At 41.7% G+C, this 17,638-nt stretch overlaps 1 protein-coding gene across 1 annotated transcript; it reads left to right on the top strand.

Moving 5' to 3' along the window:
• The first annotated feature begins 2,794 nt into the window (after positions 1 to 2,794).
• htra4 (HtrA serine peptidase 4) lies at positions 2,795 to 17,187 on the top strand. Its single transcript, XM_071402713.1, has 10 exons — positions 2,795 to 3,511; positions 9,559 to 9,658; positions 9,901 to 10,105; positions 11,440 to 11,529; positions 11,688 to 11,792; positions 12,108 to 12,140; positions 13,977 to 14,091; positions 14,295 to 14,352; positions 14,629 to 14,724; positions 16,478 to 17,187. Exons 1-10 carry the CDS (start codon positions 3,091 to 3,093, stop codon positions 16,641 to 16,643), a joined length of 1,389 nt encoding a protein of 462 aa, XP_071258814.1. The 5' UTR covers positions 2,795 to 3,090; the 3' UTR covers positions 16,644 to 17,187.
• The last annotated feature ends 451 nt before the right edge of the window (positions 17,188 to 17,638 follow it).

The following is a 17,638-nucleotide window of genomic DNA, read 5'->3' as shown; positions in this document are numbered from 1 at the left end:
TTAATGCAGAGTATAGGGTCTCCTCCTAGGCCTACATAGGAAGGACACTTCCCACATCCATCTTTATATTAGCAGCTGCCAACTAGATAAAAACCCAGCCTTGTACTAAATGACACTGCAGGTATTTCAGGCTAGGTTAAAGGGATACTTCGAGATTTTGGCAATGATTTTGGCCCTTTATACATGTCAGATCAACTCTTTGATACCATTTGTATGTCTGTGTCCAATGTGAAGGAAGTTAGAGGTAGTTTTGTGAGCCAACGCTAACTGGCGTTAGCGCAATGACTGGAAGTCTATGGGTATCTGCTAAAGGGCCTCATTGCCAAAATCCTAAAGTATCCCTTTAAATACATAGTCCTTGCTCATAACAAGAATGTGGATGTGTGTGATGGATTGTATTGTTTCGGGTGGTGACATTTGGTAGATGAATAAGCCATTAGTGGTAAAGTGAGAGCTTTATGTGGGAAAGAATTAGATCACTTATATAAAGTTCCAAACATTGTTACTTTACTTTATTTGTACTTTTTGTATGTGTTTGCCTTTTTAAAGTCCAGATAATATGCAGCTCATATCTTGCCTTGATCAATCAAACGTAATCTGAAATGCAGGCCAATGCTGGAACCTGGTCCCAGAGCAAAACATTTTATATTTTCCAAAAATCCTGCCACTCCATTTAGTATATGTTACTTTATGTTAGTTTGCATAAAATTGGCCTACCAATGCAATAGCAGTCATACACTGAGAGTACAAAACATTAAGAACACCTGCTCTTTCAATGACATAGACGGACCAGGTGAATCCAGGTGAAGGCTATGATGCCTTATTGATGTCACTTATTAAATAGATCACATTTGATCTGTTTAGTATGATATATTACGTTTGATTGCTTTAGTATGATATGCTACGTTAGGTTATGGATTATGGTTAGGGTTAAGGTTAGAAGTTAGGTTAAAGGGTTAGGGGAAGGGTTAGCTAGCATGCTAAGTAGTAAGTAGTTGCAAAGTTGCTAGTTAGATAAAATGCTAAAGTTGTCCATGTTGAGATTCGAACATAAAACCTTTGGGTTACTAGACGATCGTATTATATGTAACCTACTGTTCATAACAAACATAAAATATCATACTACACTGAACAAAAATTCATACGCACAAAAAGTTTCTCTCAAATTTTGTGCACACATTTGTTTACATCCCTGTTAGTGAGCATTTTCCCAATATAATCCATCCACCTGACAGGTGTGGCATATCAAGAAGCTGATTAAACAGCAAGATCATTACACAGGTGCACCTTGTGCTGGGGACAATAAAAGGCCACACTAAAATGGGCAGTTTTGTCACACAACACAATGCCACAGATGTCTCAGGAGATTCCTGACTGCAGGAATGTCCACCAGAGCTGTTGCCAGATAATTTAATGTTAATTTCTCTACCATAAGCTGCTTCCAATGTCATTTTAGAGAATTTGGCAGTACATCCAAACCACGCGTAATCACACCAACCCAGGAACTCCACATCTGGCTTCTTCACCTGGGGGATCATCTGAGACTAGTCACCCGGACAGTTGATGAAACTGTGGGTTTGCACAACCTAAGATTTTCTCATTTGCGTGCTCATCGTCCTCACCAGGGTCTTGATCTGACTGCAGTTTGGCGTCATAACCGACTTCAGTGGGCAAATGCTTACCTTTGATGGCCAGTGGCATGCTGAAGAAGTGTGCTATTCATGGATGAATCCCGATTTCAACTGTACAGGGCAGATAGCAGACAGAGTGTATGGCATCGTATGGGCGAACGGTTTGCTGATGTCAACGTTGTGAACCCATGGTGGCGGTGGGGTTATGGTATGGGCAGGCATAAGCTACGGACACCGAACACAGTTGCATTTTATTGACGGCAATTTTAATGCATAGAGATACAGTGATGAGATCCTGAGGCCCATTTGTCGTGCCATTCGTCCGCCGCCATTTACTAATGTTTAAGCATGATAATGCACGGTCCCATGTACACAATTCCTGGAAGGCCTGCTTACTAACCAGACATGTAGCCAATTGAGCATGTTTGGAATGCTCTGGATCGACGTGTACGACAGCGTGTTCCAGTTTCAGCCAATATCCAGCAACTTCGCACAGCCATTGAAGAGGGGTGGAAGAACATTCCACCGACCACAATCAACAGCCTGATCAACTCTATTCACTGCATAAGGCAAATGGTGGTCACACCAGATATTGACTGGTTTTCTTATCCACCCCCCTACTTTATTTTTTAAGGTATCTGTAACCAACAGATGCATATCTGTATTCCCAGTCATGTGAAATCCATAGATCAGGGCCTAATGAATTTATTTCATTTGACTGTAACTCAGTAAAATCTTTGAAATTGTTGCATGTTGCGTTTTTATATTTTTATTCAGTGTAATTTAAGTGTTCCGTATTTACTATGTTACATCTAATCAATGTAATGTGACCTAACATCAAGTAACATACACTATACTAAATAGACCAGGCTGGTATATTATTTGTAAGTCGCTCTGGATAAGAGCGTCTGCTAAATGACTTAAATGTAAATGTAATATTATGCTGACATGTTTAACCAACCCACTGAAATTGTAATTTATAAATCTTCAAAATGATCACAAAAAAGTAGGTTTATGCTGTCATATGTCATCAAGTGAGTTACATTGATGTGAGTGTTGTTGATCATTCACACAGGAGACAGCTGTACTGAAAACTGAAAGGGTGCTCCTTCCTTGTGGGTCTCTTCAAATCCTCTACATAAAGTCACACAGCTGCATTCCAGAGAGTTCACTTGGGGGACTTAAAAGACTAAGCAAGAGTGGAGCTCAAAATCAGACTGCTGCTACTGGAAACACAGTTACAAGACATTTAGACTTAGACTAAACTGCAAACTAGACCAACCTGAAGCTGTGGATTCTGAATGCACATTTTGCACATGCATTTTATTTTCAAATAAGGCATCATTTAGATAAAATTGGTGATATAGACAGGTATACGCAAAACGGGCAGGAGGACTTGACCTTGTTCATTGTTTGGTTACAAATTGAATTTACAAGAGTTATCAGCTTTTTTTTGAACATGATAAAGTTTGTGGTTTGCATTATCTTCGCCTCTGTGGTTCATGCGCGGTTACTTCGCAAGAGACAAACTCCGTGTCCGGAAGTCTGTGATGGCTCCGGCTGTCCTGTCGCACCTGAATCACGGTGTTACTACGGTGTAGTGAAGGACAGCTGCGGATGCTGCACAGTATGCGCGTCTGGAGAAGGTGACATTTGCGGGGAGCGCGGTATTGGCCTTTGTGGCGAGGGGATGACATGCGAATATCCAGCGGGAAAGCGCAGAGTTCGCGGTTCATGCGTTTGCACCCTTGCAGAGCCGGTGTGTGGAAGTGATGGAAGGACTTACCCCACTATGTGCCGTTTGAGAGCCGAGAACAAAATAGCAGAACTCAGTATAAATCCCCCGGTCATCTTGATTCAGAAAGGCCACTGTGATTCGGGTGAGTATTGAGGGCCAAAGGAAGAAAAGTTTCATAGCCTACATGTATTAATCTCCAGTCAACCATCCAAAGTAGCCTATTGTTATCAAGACATTAGTTTATGTTTTCTTTATGTATTTTCTTCGTTGAATAACTGGATTGTACAATCCTAATTGTTGAATAAATCGATTGTACAGTCCTAACTACTTGTCAAGTTGACCCAACATGGGTATTTGTGCTCTACTGCAATGTGTAAGCCTACAGGATGTAGTCTACATCCTGTATGTCAGGGATTGTAATTAACCTACTAAGTAGGAAGGTTAAACTGCTGCTTCTCTCTAAGGTCAAGCCATCATCTTGTTTTACAGCCTACTGAAGAATGCTTCACCTTTCATTCTCTCTCTGATCCAATTATGTAAGGGAAAATTTGATGAAATTGTTTTCTCCAATAGAGAAAAAACACCCTGGCCAGAGCCTTGGCAGAACTACTACATCCCTTCCAACCAAGCCCCCACCAATAAAACATTATTTCATTGAATAAAGGATCGACAGATCAACTTTATTTGATAAAGGTTGATCCTGTTAACATGCCATACGACGCTAAAATGCAAAATGCATTAGGGTAGATGTTGTTTACAATACAATCAGACAAACCCTGTTTTTTTTCTTTCCTCGTCTAGCACGGATCCTGAGCATATTCAATCGATTTTTGGTCATAATCATAGGCCTACATGTTACGTTGGTCCATCCCAAATGGCACCTTATTCCCTATATAGTGCACTACTTTTGACCGGAGCCCTATGGGAACTATATAGGGAATATGGAGGCATTCGGGATGTAGGCTATTACTTTCTAGCACGGTTTGAGATGGTGAATTGTACACAGGCATAGTAGTCAAAGAGAGCAGGAGTGAATGATCTGGTACTGGGACTCCGTACTTGCTCCATGATCAAGCTGTTGATATCTTGATGGATCTGAGACGATAACAAATGCCAGTTTACAGTTTGCTGTTCCATGTTGTGCCAGCCAGAAAGTGTTAGACATGGTAATGGTTTCATTATTATTGACAAAACTGTTGTTATGCCTAAACGGAAATGTGTCCATTGCAACACAATCTAGGCCTATTACTCATAGCAAGTGGTTACATATTGTTGCTATACCCACAGTAGAATGTGTATGGAGAAAATAAGAAATTCACCATGCATTAGATCCCCTCCTGGTTTCTGAGAAAAGCAGGTGTGCAAACCACATGGCTTCCAATTACTGTGTGCTTTGGAGGGTGTCACATAATGTTTAACGGACTGGCACAAGAATGAGGTGATTGGACTGAGTAATCACCTGAATGAGAAGCAGCCTATAAAAGGCTTGGAGCATGTGGAGGGGTTAAGAGAGCAACCGTAGAGAGGACAGTACTTCAGATTTCACTGCATGACAGGATTCCTCCACATGGGAGCCAAAGATGTGTACGAAACAGAGCTGTGTCGACTACCTTTGCAGCAACATTCAACACTTTACTCAGTTACAGAGCCTGTATTAATAAAGTGTGTCAGAGTAGTGTTGAGTAGTGATGCGAGTGCAGATCTAGGATCAGTCTTGCCTTTTAGATCACAATTTTCTTTTAATTACATTGACGGGGGACCTGATCCTTGATCAACATTCCTACTCTGAGTAACTTGATACATACGGCCTCAGACGTACACTACAGGCAAGAAAGGTGTTAACACAATATTTCATCACCTCTCTTTAACTTTTCTTAGTAATAACACCAGCCTGAATAAGTAGCCATGCGGAATGTGTTGACAGTTTTTTCTTTGCTCATTATATAAAAGCTGTAGGCGATGTGTTTTTTTTATGCTTTATGTCTCTGTGGGTTCGTTACAGAGATTCTAGTTGATTCGTAGCCTAACATACAGGAGTATAACAGTCTAATATGGCTAGAAATATAGGGCTGGGGCCTCGCGATACGGTTTCATCACGATACTAAAGTGGCGTTACAGTATGTATTGCGATTCTCACGATTCTATATGTATCGATAATGTGATGTTATTGCGATTCGATGCTCCAAACATTTTGCTCACCATGTCTGCTGCAGAGGGACAACAGAGAGCCTGGAGAAAGCGAGTTTTGATCAGTCATAGAAATACAAGTGTTGAAAACAAATTGTCTCCCTGTTTAAAAATATGGAGTACAAGCTATGAAATAAAAATACTGGAGTTTTGGTGCAGGTACAGCCAATTAGCGCAATAATATTGCGATAGTCAAAACAATACGATTTAATTTTTATAATATTGTTTTTCTTTCTTCCCCATCACTACTGACACATCACAGTGATGGATGGCACGTTCACCAAAGTTAATTAATTTAATCACAATTTTAAATAGAATTATATCTCAAAATTAGAAAATAAACAAGCTGAATCTTTTCCAAGTAATATCCAGAGGAATCCATTCAAAGTGCATGTTATCTGAAATACAAAATTTGTGATGTGTGCAGTGCACCCAGTATTTTTATATTGTTCAAGGCATTCCAAGCTCTGACCATCAATCAGGGTTTGGCAGTGGAGCCTAGGGACAGTATCCATGAACAGATGCAGTGCACTCCATGGCCTCCCTCAAGTCAATCTCTCAGGCTGCGTCCCAAATGGTCAAAAGTAATGCATTATACTCTTTACATGACAGAGACTATACATGTGAAAGCTATGATCCCTTATTGATGTCACTTGTTAAATCCACTTCAATCAGTGTAGATGATTAAATGTAGGGACAGGTTAAAGAAGGATTTTTAAGCCTTGAGACAATTGAGACATGGATTGTATATGTGTGCCATTCAGAGGGTGAATCGGCAAGACAAAATATTTAAGTGCCTTTGAACGGGGTATGGTACTAGGTGCCAGGCGCACCGGTTTGACAAACGCTCAACAGTTTCCAGTGTGTATCAAGAATTTCCCACCATCCAAAAGACATCCAGCCAACTTGACACAACTATGGGAAGCATTGGAGTCAACATGGGCCAGCATCCTTGTGGAACGCTTTAAACACCTTGTAGAGTCCATGCCCCGACGAATTGAGGCTGTTCTGGAGGATGCAACTCAATATTAGTAAGGTGTTCCTAATGTTTGGTATACTCACTGTATAGGGAATAGGGTACCATGTTGGACACAACCTCAGTCTCCCAAAGAGCCCAGGCTTCTGACAGCACCAGGAGAATGCACCCAGTTCTCATAATCATCTTATGTAGAAAGTGTTAAACATTGTGATATGTTTGTAAAATGGCATAGATTTTAAAGAGTGCACTAGTAGCTTATAAGAAGTTGTTTTGGGGAGGGGGGGGTGAAGAAGCCTTGTGCAAGGCAAAAATATTCGGTGTCCTGTCAAGGATATGTCTTGGCAAAAGGAGTACCTTTGTTTGCCATGCTGAAATTTGCATTCAAGGAAGTTTCCGCAGAGATTAGTTCATTGTGCTGCTATGCAAATATCAATCTCAAAACCGTGTGTCTGAATGCATTAAGGATAAGGTGTAGTGCACAGGAGCTTTAGGGAAAGTACATGTGATAATGTGTGTGTGAGAGCAACGTGCTGTAGCCTACATGAGAAGAAATGCCCTATAAATGGGAAGAGGAGAAACAGCAGGGGAATAGTTTTGGGGGGCAAAGATTTCCAGTTCGCCTAAAGTAAGAGAGTCATAAATAACCTTTAAGTAGAAGAGGAGAGCTAGGTGGCCTATAAAAGGTACCTCCACCTCCTGCCAGCCAATCAGATGGGCTTACAGGCTGGGTGTTCGCTGCATTCAGACCTTGATTTGCCTTGTGGGCAAACAAGGCCATGAGCTCAGCAGGCACAAGCTTGCTGGTATCAATTTGGTCCCTGGAAACCAACCTGACAAGCTATCCAAGCAAACAGGTAGCAGAATAGGGGCCGAAGGCTCCAAGGGTCTCTAGCATAGCTGCGGAAAGTAAGGGTGCTGAGGGTGCTGCAGCACCCCCTAATAAATCATTAAAAAATGTAGAATACAAATTTAAAAAATTGCCGTCAGCAGCACAGAGAGATCAAATTCTGTCGGCACGTTGTGCATATAAGATACAGTGGCTTGCGAAAGTATTCACCCCCCTTGGTATTTTTCCTATTTTGATGACTTACAACCTGGAATTAAGATATATTATGTGGGGGAATGCCTACCACTTTGAAGATGCAAAATATTTTTTCTTGTGAAACAAACAAGAAATAAGACAAATATACTGTAAACTTGACCGTGCATAACTATTCACTCCCGCCCCAAAGTCAATACTTTTTTAGAGCCACCTTTTGCAGCAATTACAGCTGCAAGTCTCTTGGGGTAAGACTCCATAAGATTGGCACATCTAACCACTGGGATTTTTGCCCATTCTTCAAGGCAAAACTGCTCCAGTTCCTTCAAGTTGGATGGGTTCCGCTGGTGTACATCAATCTTTAAGTCATACCACAGATTCTCAATTGGATTGAGGTCTGGGCTTTGACTAGGCCATTCCAAGACATTTAAATGTTTCCCCTTAAACCATTTGAGTGTTGCTTTAGTACTATGCTTCGGGTCATTGTCCTGCCGGAATGTGAACCTCCGTCTCAGTCTCAAATCTCTGGAAGACTGAAACAGGTTTCCCTCAAGAATTTCCCTGTATTTAGCGCCATCCATTATTCCTTCAATTCTGACCAGTTTCCAAGTCCTTGCCGATGAAAAACACCCCCACAGCACGATGCTGCCACCACCATGCTTCACTGTGGGGATTCTGTTCTCGGGGTAATGAGAGGTGTTGGGTTTGCGCCAGACATAGCGTTTTCCTTGATGGCCAAAAAGCTCAATTTTAGTCTCATCTGACCAAAGTACCTTCTTCCATATGTTTGGGGATTCTCCCACATGCCTTTCGGCGAACACCAAATGTGTTTGCTTATTTTTTTCTTTAAGCAATGGCTTTTTTTTCTGGCCACTCTTCCATAAAGCCCAGCTCTGGGGAATGTACGGCTTAAAGTGGTCCTATGGACAGATAATCCAATCTCCGCTGTGGAGCTTTGCAGCTCCTTCTGGGTTATCTTTGGTCTCTTTGTTGCCTCTCTGATTAATGCCCTCCTTGCCTGGTCCGTGAGCTTTGGTGGGCGGCCCTCTCTTGGCAGGTTTGTTGTGGTGCCATATTCTTTCCATTTTCTAATAATGGATTTAATGGTGCTCCGTGGGATGTTCAAGGTTTCGGATATTTTTTTATAACCCAACCCTGATCTGTACTTCTCCACAACTTTGTCCCTGACCTGTTTGGAGAGCTCATTGGTCTTCATGGTGCCGCCCCTTGCTTAGTGGTGTTGCAGACTCTGGGGCCTTTCAGAACGGGTGTATACTGTATATACTGAGATCATGTGAAGATATATTAACTTCTGACTTCATCTGTACTAGGCACACTTGATCTCGCACACCCAATTAGGAGAGGAGAGGTAGGCTACTTAACTTGAAGCAACGAATTCGCAGTGTGTGTGAATAATGCAACAAAGATGTGATTTTAATCTGCGGGACAACTTAAATATTTTCATCCCAAAGTTGTCTGTCGGACCGACCGCTCCCAACCATAGCATGAAAAATGCAGACTGTGCTGCAATGATCTCTGTCAGGACCCGCAGGTCCTGTGGGCAAATCCCTACTGATCTAAGTTCCTTCAACTGTAATGAAAACATTTAAAAAATGCCAAGATATGCTACTACTTGCCTTAAGTGCTTCCCTGTATCATACATGTATTTGTCATTGTGTTCATAAGGAGACCATGCACCAAACCCAAAGCTCAGAATTGGCATACCCGTATCAGGCTCAGAGAGGGCTTAAATCCTACCACTTTGCCCTCCCACTATTTTTTAACTGCTGGAAAAAGTCTGACAGATGTTATGCTTTTTCTATTTAAAAAAAATCCATATACTAGTATCCCAATAAATATGAAAATGTTTACAGCTCATGAACAACATATGAAATGTATGCAAATTCTACCTCCAATATATGCATGAACTTTGTTTCACATTAATAAACCTTCCTTTCTGTCTTTCTGTATTTTGTCCCCTCAGGTTCCCTGAACCCAGGAAGTATCCGCTACAAATTCAACTTCATTGCCGATGTGGTGGATAAGATAGCCCCTGCTGTGGTGCACCTAGAGCTTTTCAAGAGGTAGAAGCAGCAAGTACAGTATTGGAGCCCTTTAATCTTTCTGTTAGTAATGTACTATGCAATGCGTTCTGCAGCAACATATTGAAGTAGGCGTCTAACACAGTTGTGATCAATACTTAATTTTCAAGCTCTGCATTTTGTTGACTGGGTGTTTTTCGCAAACCCTTCATTGGAACTGATTCCCTTATATTTTGGTATGATGATGAAAGCAACCTGATTGGTTGTTGTGTCTTTTCACTCAGGTTGGCATTTTCAAACCAGGAAGTCCCCGTCTCTAGTGGTTCGGGGTTCATCGTGTCAGAGGACGGCTGGATTGTCACCAACGCCCACGTTCTCTCCAACAAGCAGAAAATCAAAGTGGAGATGAAGAACGGTGTCAAATTCGATGCCTCCGTCAAGGACGTGGACACGAAGCTAGACATTGCACTCATCAAAATTGAGTCGGATGTGAGTGCTCTTCCTTTTCCTCCTCCCTAAAATGAGGCTGTTCCAAGGGCCTCTCTCATTTCACAGGTCCTTAAACAAAATGTTGCTTGGTGTTTTCCACTGGCCTACTGGGTTGTCATCAGTGACTAACATAAAAAAGGCGACAGAGGACCTTTCGCCTGACCAAAATTGGATTCCACTCCTTGACATGGTCAATTTGTCGCCAAATTTTCCTCTAGGGGCTATTGTTTTGGTCTTACAAATTCACAGCTTCAGCCCTTTTTTTTAAGTATTCGCAAGTGGTGCTGTTACTAAAACATTTGTCACCGCAACGACAGGAGCTTGGGTAAACAGCTCCTTTGTGTGGCTTTATGGGATCCCTGGCCAGAACACAGTCCACTAAAACCCAATCTAGGCCAGGGACAAACCATACAGGCAATACAACTGATCATTTTGACTCAGCTCATCACTACACAATATACTTCAGAAAACTAGAAACTTCCGTGGAGACTACAAACGCAGTAGAAAGGGATTAGATTGAATGAGTTGTGATGGTAGACAGTAAGCGGTCATAGGCTGCAGCAGACCCCAAAATTTGCATGCAAGTGAGGTTGTGATGGAACAAGGCTTTACGCCCTAGAGGGGCTGGCAATGGAAACAAACTGTAATCGTCAGATTCCAGCAATATAAATACTTCAACCCACGACAAGAAAAGGCATGCGGATACACGCTTAGGCTAGGTGTGAAGGTTAGAGTGAGAGTGCCTTCTTGGCTTTACTGATGATTCAGTGCTATAGGTTCTTCTGTTGATAGGGCCAATGTATTAACAGAGCAGTTGAAAAGCCTCTTTCCCTTTTTTGGTGGGTGATTTGTCTTCCCTTACTGCATATACAGTATCAGGAAGTAGCTCTGATGACTCAATGAACCGGACCAGCAATGTGTCAGTCAGTAAGCCCACAGTTGCCTTTACAACACAGTCCATCTCTCCCATGGCAGACCTGGGATTCAAACCCACGCCTTATTGACACAACATACTCCAGAAGCACCTTCAATACTACTGTCCCAGGAAAGCTAACTAGCGTCCTGTTCAGGGGGTGTACTTTACATCAAACTGCCTCAAGCTTCAGAAACAGGTTCCTGCTCTATGGGCCATTCTGGCTCGGACACGGCTTAAAGAATAGCCCAAACATTTCTGGGTTCCGGGACAGTACTACAGGTCTCAGGAAGGCAGTAGCGATGCTAACCCACTATCTTCACATAATTAAACAGAACACTAGAATGAACATTGATATCCTAGCAACATGAAACAGTGGATTTGTGATTTATATGATCTCTATGTTTGTCTTGTTCTGTAGAGTCCACTGCCGGTGCTTCTGCTGGGCCACTCGTCTGACCTTCGGCCTGGGGAGTTTGTGGTGGCAGTGGGAAGTCCCTTCTCCCTGCAGGTAAAGGGAGGGAACATACTCAACTGTTATCCTCTTGCGTAAACACGTGAAAGGATGATTGGAACCACAAATAGATCACAACAAACATGAAAAAGGCCAGCACTCACTTGGATATTAGTTGGAATTGAAGCTTTGTTTGAATTTTCTTCCCCCTGCAGAACACGGTCACCACAGGCATCATCAGCACGGCCCATAGGAATGGCCTGGAGCTGGGACTCAAAGACTCTGACATGGAGTACATCCAGACGGACGCCATCATCAACGTGAGTCATAGTCTGTGACTCAACTGGCACCCTATTCCCTGTTTAGTGCACTACTTTTGACCAGAGCCCTATAGGCCATGCATGGTCAAAAGTAGTTCACCATATAGGGAATAGGGTACCATTTAGGATGCAAACGTGAAACATGGCTGTCAAGCAACAGTATTTTGAGAATCTTTTTTTACTGCATGTGCATCTCTTTACATATCATTACATACTGTATGTCTCCATCTTCTCTTCTTGTCTCTGTTTTGGATTAAACATTGCACTGCAATACAATTGTCATTACCTTTTGTTTATTGCTCTGTTCTTTTATAGTATGGCAACTCAGGGGGACCACTTGTGAACTTGGTAAGGGGATTTACTACTTGATATTGTATTTGAGAGGATTGTAATATGTAAATCAGCACATTTGAAATGCAGGCAGGCTATGTATCTTTCCTTTTTTTATTTCGGAAAGATTTGCAAGGACATAATTCTGTTTTCTATATATGGCTTACTGCTCAAGGTCCCCATTCTATGTTTTACTGTGACATCTGTTGTTTTAAAATCTGCCACGGGAAACATTCTTTATCTGCAGACTCCTGTAATAGTGATGACTTATGTCTGCCTATTGATCTCAAAGCAGGAAAATTCTCCTAGAGTCGCCCTTGACGAAGCTTAAGGCCTTTCTTCACCCGCTATATAATTTTTTCCATCTAAGTCCTTGTGGTATATAAAAGAAGGCTTTTGCACAACATTGCATTGGTGCAGTGCAATTACATAAAACATCATTGTGCACGCGTACACAATTACATAGGATATATCAAAGCAGTGGCCTCGAGCTTAATGTTGTAAAAAGACTGCTTTACTTTCAAATACACCAAAAGGATACACATTTCATTCTGTTCCCTCACTCAGTGAGAATTACCATGCTAAGCATCACACATGGAAACAACAGAACAGCAGAACATTCTTGGAACCACAGGAAAGAACAGAACATTACACAATGTTGACTGACATGTTCAAAGGAACTTTCTTGAATGAAAGTACATATTCCATGAATGTACAGTACCAGTCGAAAGTTTGGACACGACTACTCATTCAAGGGTTTTTCTTTATTTTTACTATTTTCTACATGGTAGCATAGTGAAGACGTCAAAACTATGAAATAACACATATGGAATCTGAAATAAGTTTTAAACAAATCAAAATATATTTTAGATTTTAGATTCTTCAAAGTAGCCAGCCTTTGCCTTGATGACAGCTTTGCACACTCTTGACATTCTCTCAACCAGCTTCATGAGGAATGCTTTTCCAACAGTCTTGAAGGAGTTCCCACATATGCTGAGCACTTATTGCCTGCTTTTCCTTCACTCTGTGGCTCAACTCATCCCAAACCATCTCAATTGAGGTCGGTAGTGATTGTGGAGGCCAGGTCATCTGATGCAGCACTCCATCACTCTCCTTGGTCAAATAGCCCTTACACAGCCTGGAGGTGTGTTGGGTCATTATCCTGTTGAAAAACAAACGATAGCCCACTAAGTGCAAACCAGATGGGATGGCGTATTGCTGCAGAATGCTGTGGTAGCCATGCTGGTTAAGGATAAGTGTGCCTTAAATTCTAAATAAACCATTGACAGTGTCACAAGCAAAGCACCCCCACACCATCACACCTCCTCCTCCATGCTTCACGGTGGGAACGACACATGGAGATGTAATATGGACTTGGTATTTTACCAAATAGGGCAATCTTCTGTATACCACCCCTACCTTGTCACAACACAACTGATTAGCTCAAACGCATTAAGGAAAAAATTCCACAAATTAACTTTTAACAAGGCACACTTGTTAATTGAAATGCATTCCAGGTGACTACCTCATGAAGCTGGTTGAGATAATGCTAAGAGTGTGCAAAGCTGTCATCAAGGCAAAGGGTGGCTACTTGGAAGAATCTCAAATATAACATATATTTTGATTTGTTTCAAACTTTTGGTTACTACATGATTCCATGTGTTATTTCATAGTTTAGATTTCTTTACTATTATTCTAATGTAGAAAATAGTAAAAATAAAGAAAAACCCTTGAATGAGTAGGTGTGTCCAAACTTTTGACTGGTACTGTATATCAGATGCATATTTTCATATTTTAATGCTACAATTCTGTTTATATTCATAATTTGTTATGTTCAATTTGACTTGTTTCCAGGATGGGGATGTCATTGGCATAAATACTCTGAAGGTCACAGCAGGAATATCCTTTGCAATTCCTGCTGACAGAATACGGCAATTCCTTGCGGATTCCTACGACAGACAAATCAAGGGTTTGTTTGACTAATTCTTCACTACCTATTTCACTAATATACCCCATGATTTACATGATAGCTTTTCTGGTTCAGATTGCTGATGATTTTTATTTGTATTTTATTTAACTAGTCAAGTCAGTTAAGATCAAATTCTTATTTGGCACAATTCTATACAGTCATTTGGTATTCTATAACCGTTCTTATTTTACTGTGTTTATCAGGAAAGACACTGCCAAAAAAGAAATACATGGGTGTCCGGATGCTTCAACTCTCAACTCAGTGAGTAAAGATCTGCTTTTGGTCAGAAGGTATCACTTTTCCATGGCCAGGTCAAAAGTAGAGTACTATATAGGGAATAGGGTGCCATTGTGGACGCAGGCCGTGCCATTATTACTGGCAGGTTTACTATGCACCATAAATTCTGATCCCGATTAAACCACAATCTATATTAAGTTTACGGTCAAATTGTTGCCTTTCTCAAAATGTTGCTGGCTAAAATCTTGTGTGTGACCATTTCCAAGTCTTGCCATACTGTGTGTAATATCCTCCTCCCAGTTTGATCCGAGATCTGAGGGAGCGGGAGAGCGGCTTCCCAGATGTGAGCTCAGGAGTGTACGTTTATGAAGTGATCCCAGGAACAGCTGCCTCCAGGTAAGACTGAGGGTGCATCCCAAATTGCACCCTATCCTTATAAAGTGCACTACTTTTTATCAGAGTCCTATGGGCCCTGGTCAAAAGTAGTGCACTACCGTAAAACTTAAATTAATATCCCAGACATTTGCTTCTAATCACTTAACACAACCGCCGCTTATTAGAGACGGGGATCTATTTCCTTAACGCACACAGCTTTTGCTCAATAAAATGTTGAAAAGACTACCGCACTGCTTATTGTGACCAGTATAGACATTAGAATAACAAATCCATCGCAGATCAGACTTGCAAAGACTAGGCTGTCGATCATACGCGATTTTGCACTTTAGCACCATTCTCTCACGCACACCTCGTTGCGCCTTGTATCCCCCGTAGTTAAGCCGACCATGTCCAACCCGACTGCTGTCTCATCCATGGCAATGATATTGCTCTCCTTTATCTTATTTTGCACAATCTTTACGGTACTCGCTGAAGTTCACTTGTAAACAATTCATTTAGACACTGCGTTTATTTGCTGAAATGTGTGCCGATGCCAGACGGGACAGGCGGCTATTTTAGGACACACGCCGAGTCAAGTTTAGACATCTTCTCATTATTGGCATATGGTGGGAACACCCACAGAAGGCCTGATAATGGGACAATACCACCATTACTATGTTATTCACAGATGATAGTTTGGTGTATTTGAGTGGTGTACAGACCTAAATCTGACAATTACCTGTTACATTGCGCTTTTTGAATAGGAACGTTATTAAATTCATATTACCAAAGCAGTTTTAATGGGATATGAGAAGGATAGAGTAGCACTACTCACTATTAAAAAGGTTTTGGACACAACCTGAAACAAGTCTGTATGATTTGTGATGCGCAGTAGGATGCTTGTCTGTTTATCCATTAGGTCTTGGTCAAATGGATTAGCAGACAGTGCTGTGCACAAAAGGGGTTTGGAGGCATCAGGATATTTTCAAAGGAACGGAATGACAGGCCTGTGGTTATCAAGGCTATTAGACGAGACTGGTCCAGGTCTCTACTACACTCCAGCCAGCAGTCACCCACAGGCAGGTTTCTGATTACGTCTTCTTCCTGGCCATGCCCCAAATGGTACCCTATACCCTTCATAGTGCACTACTTTTGAACAGAGCCCTATTACTTTCAACCACATCCCCTCTTACCCCATGCAACAACAAAAAAAGCTAGAACAGTCAGGAGCTCAAATCCGTCTCAATAGCTCTGTGTGATATGTTGTCGTTGTGGGTAATAGCAGGAAGTAGCCCCCACAGCTATGGAACACAAACATGCATGCAGCAGCCCTCTCAAACAAAAGCTTCTGAATCTGAATGCCAATCAAAATGGCTAATAGATGTTAGGTCCAATAATAAGCCAGCCTGGCTAACACTACAAAACTATAGTGAATGGTACTGATTGGCCTATTATCTGTTGGATTTGAAGCCACCGGCATCTCTCTCTCTCTCTTGGATCAAGACACAGCATCTGCAACTTAGTCTAAAGGTCAACGCTTGTTCCTTTAGGGTATAAGATGGGAAGTCAGAGAAAGGTTGAGTTTTGTATAACAGCGAGGGTGTGTGAGCCTGAGTGCCAGTCTTTGTGCTGTCATGCCAACTCCTTGTCGTCACGCTAAACATTGGCTTGACAACGACGGCAATCAACGGAGTTGTCCAGAGCACAAACAGATCTGGGAGCAGGCTAGGTGTGTGTAGTGTTAATTGTTTTCTAATGCATGTTCCCCATGCAGTGCTGGCATGATTAACCATGATGTTATAATCAGCATCAACGGGCAACCCATCCAGACCACAGACGAGGTGAGTGATGCTGTCCAGTCAGGCAGTCCGCTGTCCGTGGTAGTGCGGCGAGCTAACGAAGACGTCATGATAAAGGTTGTCCCTGAGGAAATCGACTGAGTGGCTGCCTGTCTCTCTCCACTCATTGTGTCCCCCGTACACACGGAGGTTTTGACACAACGGTTGTGATACAATGGTGGCGATACAACTGATTTGTGATCCAACAGTTTGTCTGCACCAAAATGTTTACACAACCATTGTGCCATGTTTCCACAACAATTGTCTTATTTTTGTATATAAAAAAACTGTTGTATCACAACAGTTGTGCCAAATGCATTGTACATCAGTTGTTTATGGTGCCTGTATGTTGCAAGTGAATGTGGTTCATGCCATACATGCACGTGTTAGCTCTGACGTACTCCCATAGCGATATACGTAGTTACAATATGCAACATTGTGGTGATGGGAGTCCCTTATGAACTGTGCCGCACCCATTTCTCTGCCAGAACTATAGAATCTAATGTACTTTCGAGACATTCAGCTCTAGTCTGTATAGGCAGTTCTAGAGGTATGGTTTGTGTTTTAAGTCATGATATGTAGAATGTGTTACCTCTGGAAGTGGTAAATGTGACATTTGTGGACATTTAATAAAGTCTTCATAGTGCTTGGCTCTAAAACCTGGTTTTCCTTTCCTCTAAGTACTGTAAGTACATGTAACTGCCAAAATAATGGGAACACTTGAGTAAATGAGGGATACAAAGTATATTGAAAGCAGGTGCTTCCACACAGGTGTGGTTCCGTAGTTAATTAAGCAATTAACATCTCATCGTGCTTAGGGTCATGTATAAAAATGATGGGCAGGCCATTATTTTGGCTACCATGACTTTGCCACCAAATGATGTCAATTGCCCCCATCTACAGGGCACAAGTGGTCACTGAAATGGCTTGATGAGCATAAACTACACTGCTCAAAAAAATAAAGGGAACACTTAAACAACACAATGTAACTCCAAGTCAATCACACTTCTGTGAAATCAAACTTTCCAATTAGGAAGCAACACTGATTGACAATAAATTTCACATGCTGTTGTGCAAATGGAATAGACAAAAAGGTG

Source organism: Salvelinus alpinus, chromosome 5, assembly GCF_045679555.1.
Source record: "Salvelinus alpinus chromosome 5, SLU_Salpinus.1, whole genome shotgun sequence".
NCBI lineage: Eukaryota > Metazoa > Chordata > Actinopteri > Salmoniformes > Salmonidae > Salvelinus > Salvelinus alpinus.
The sequence above is the reverse complement of the archived record's forward strand: the minus strand, read 5'-3'. Positions and strand labels throughout refer to the sequence as shown.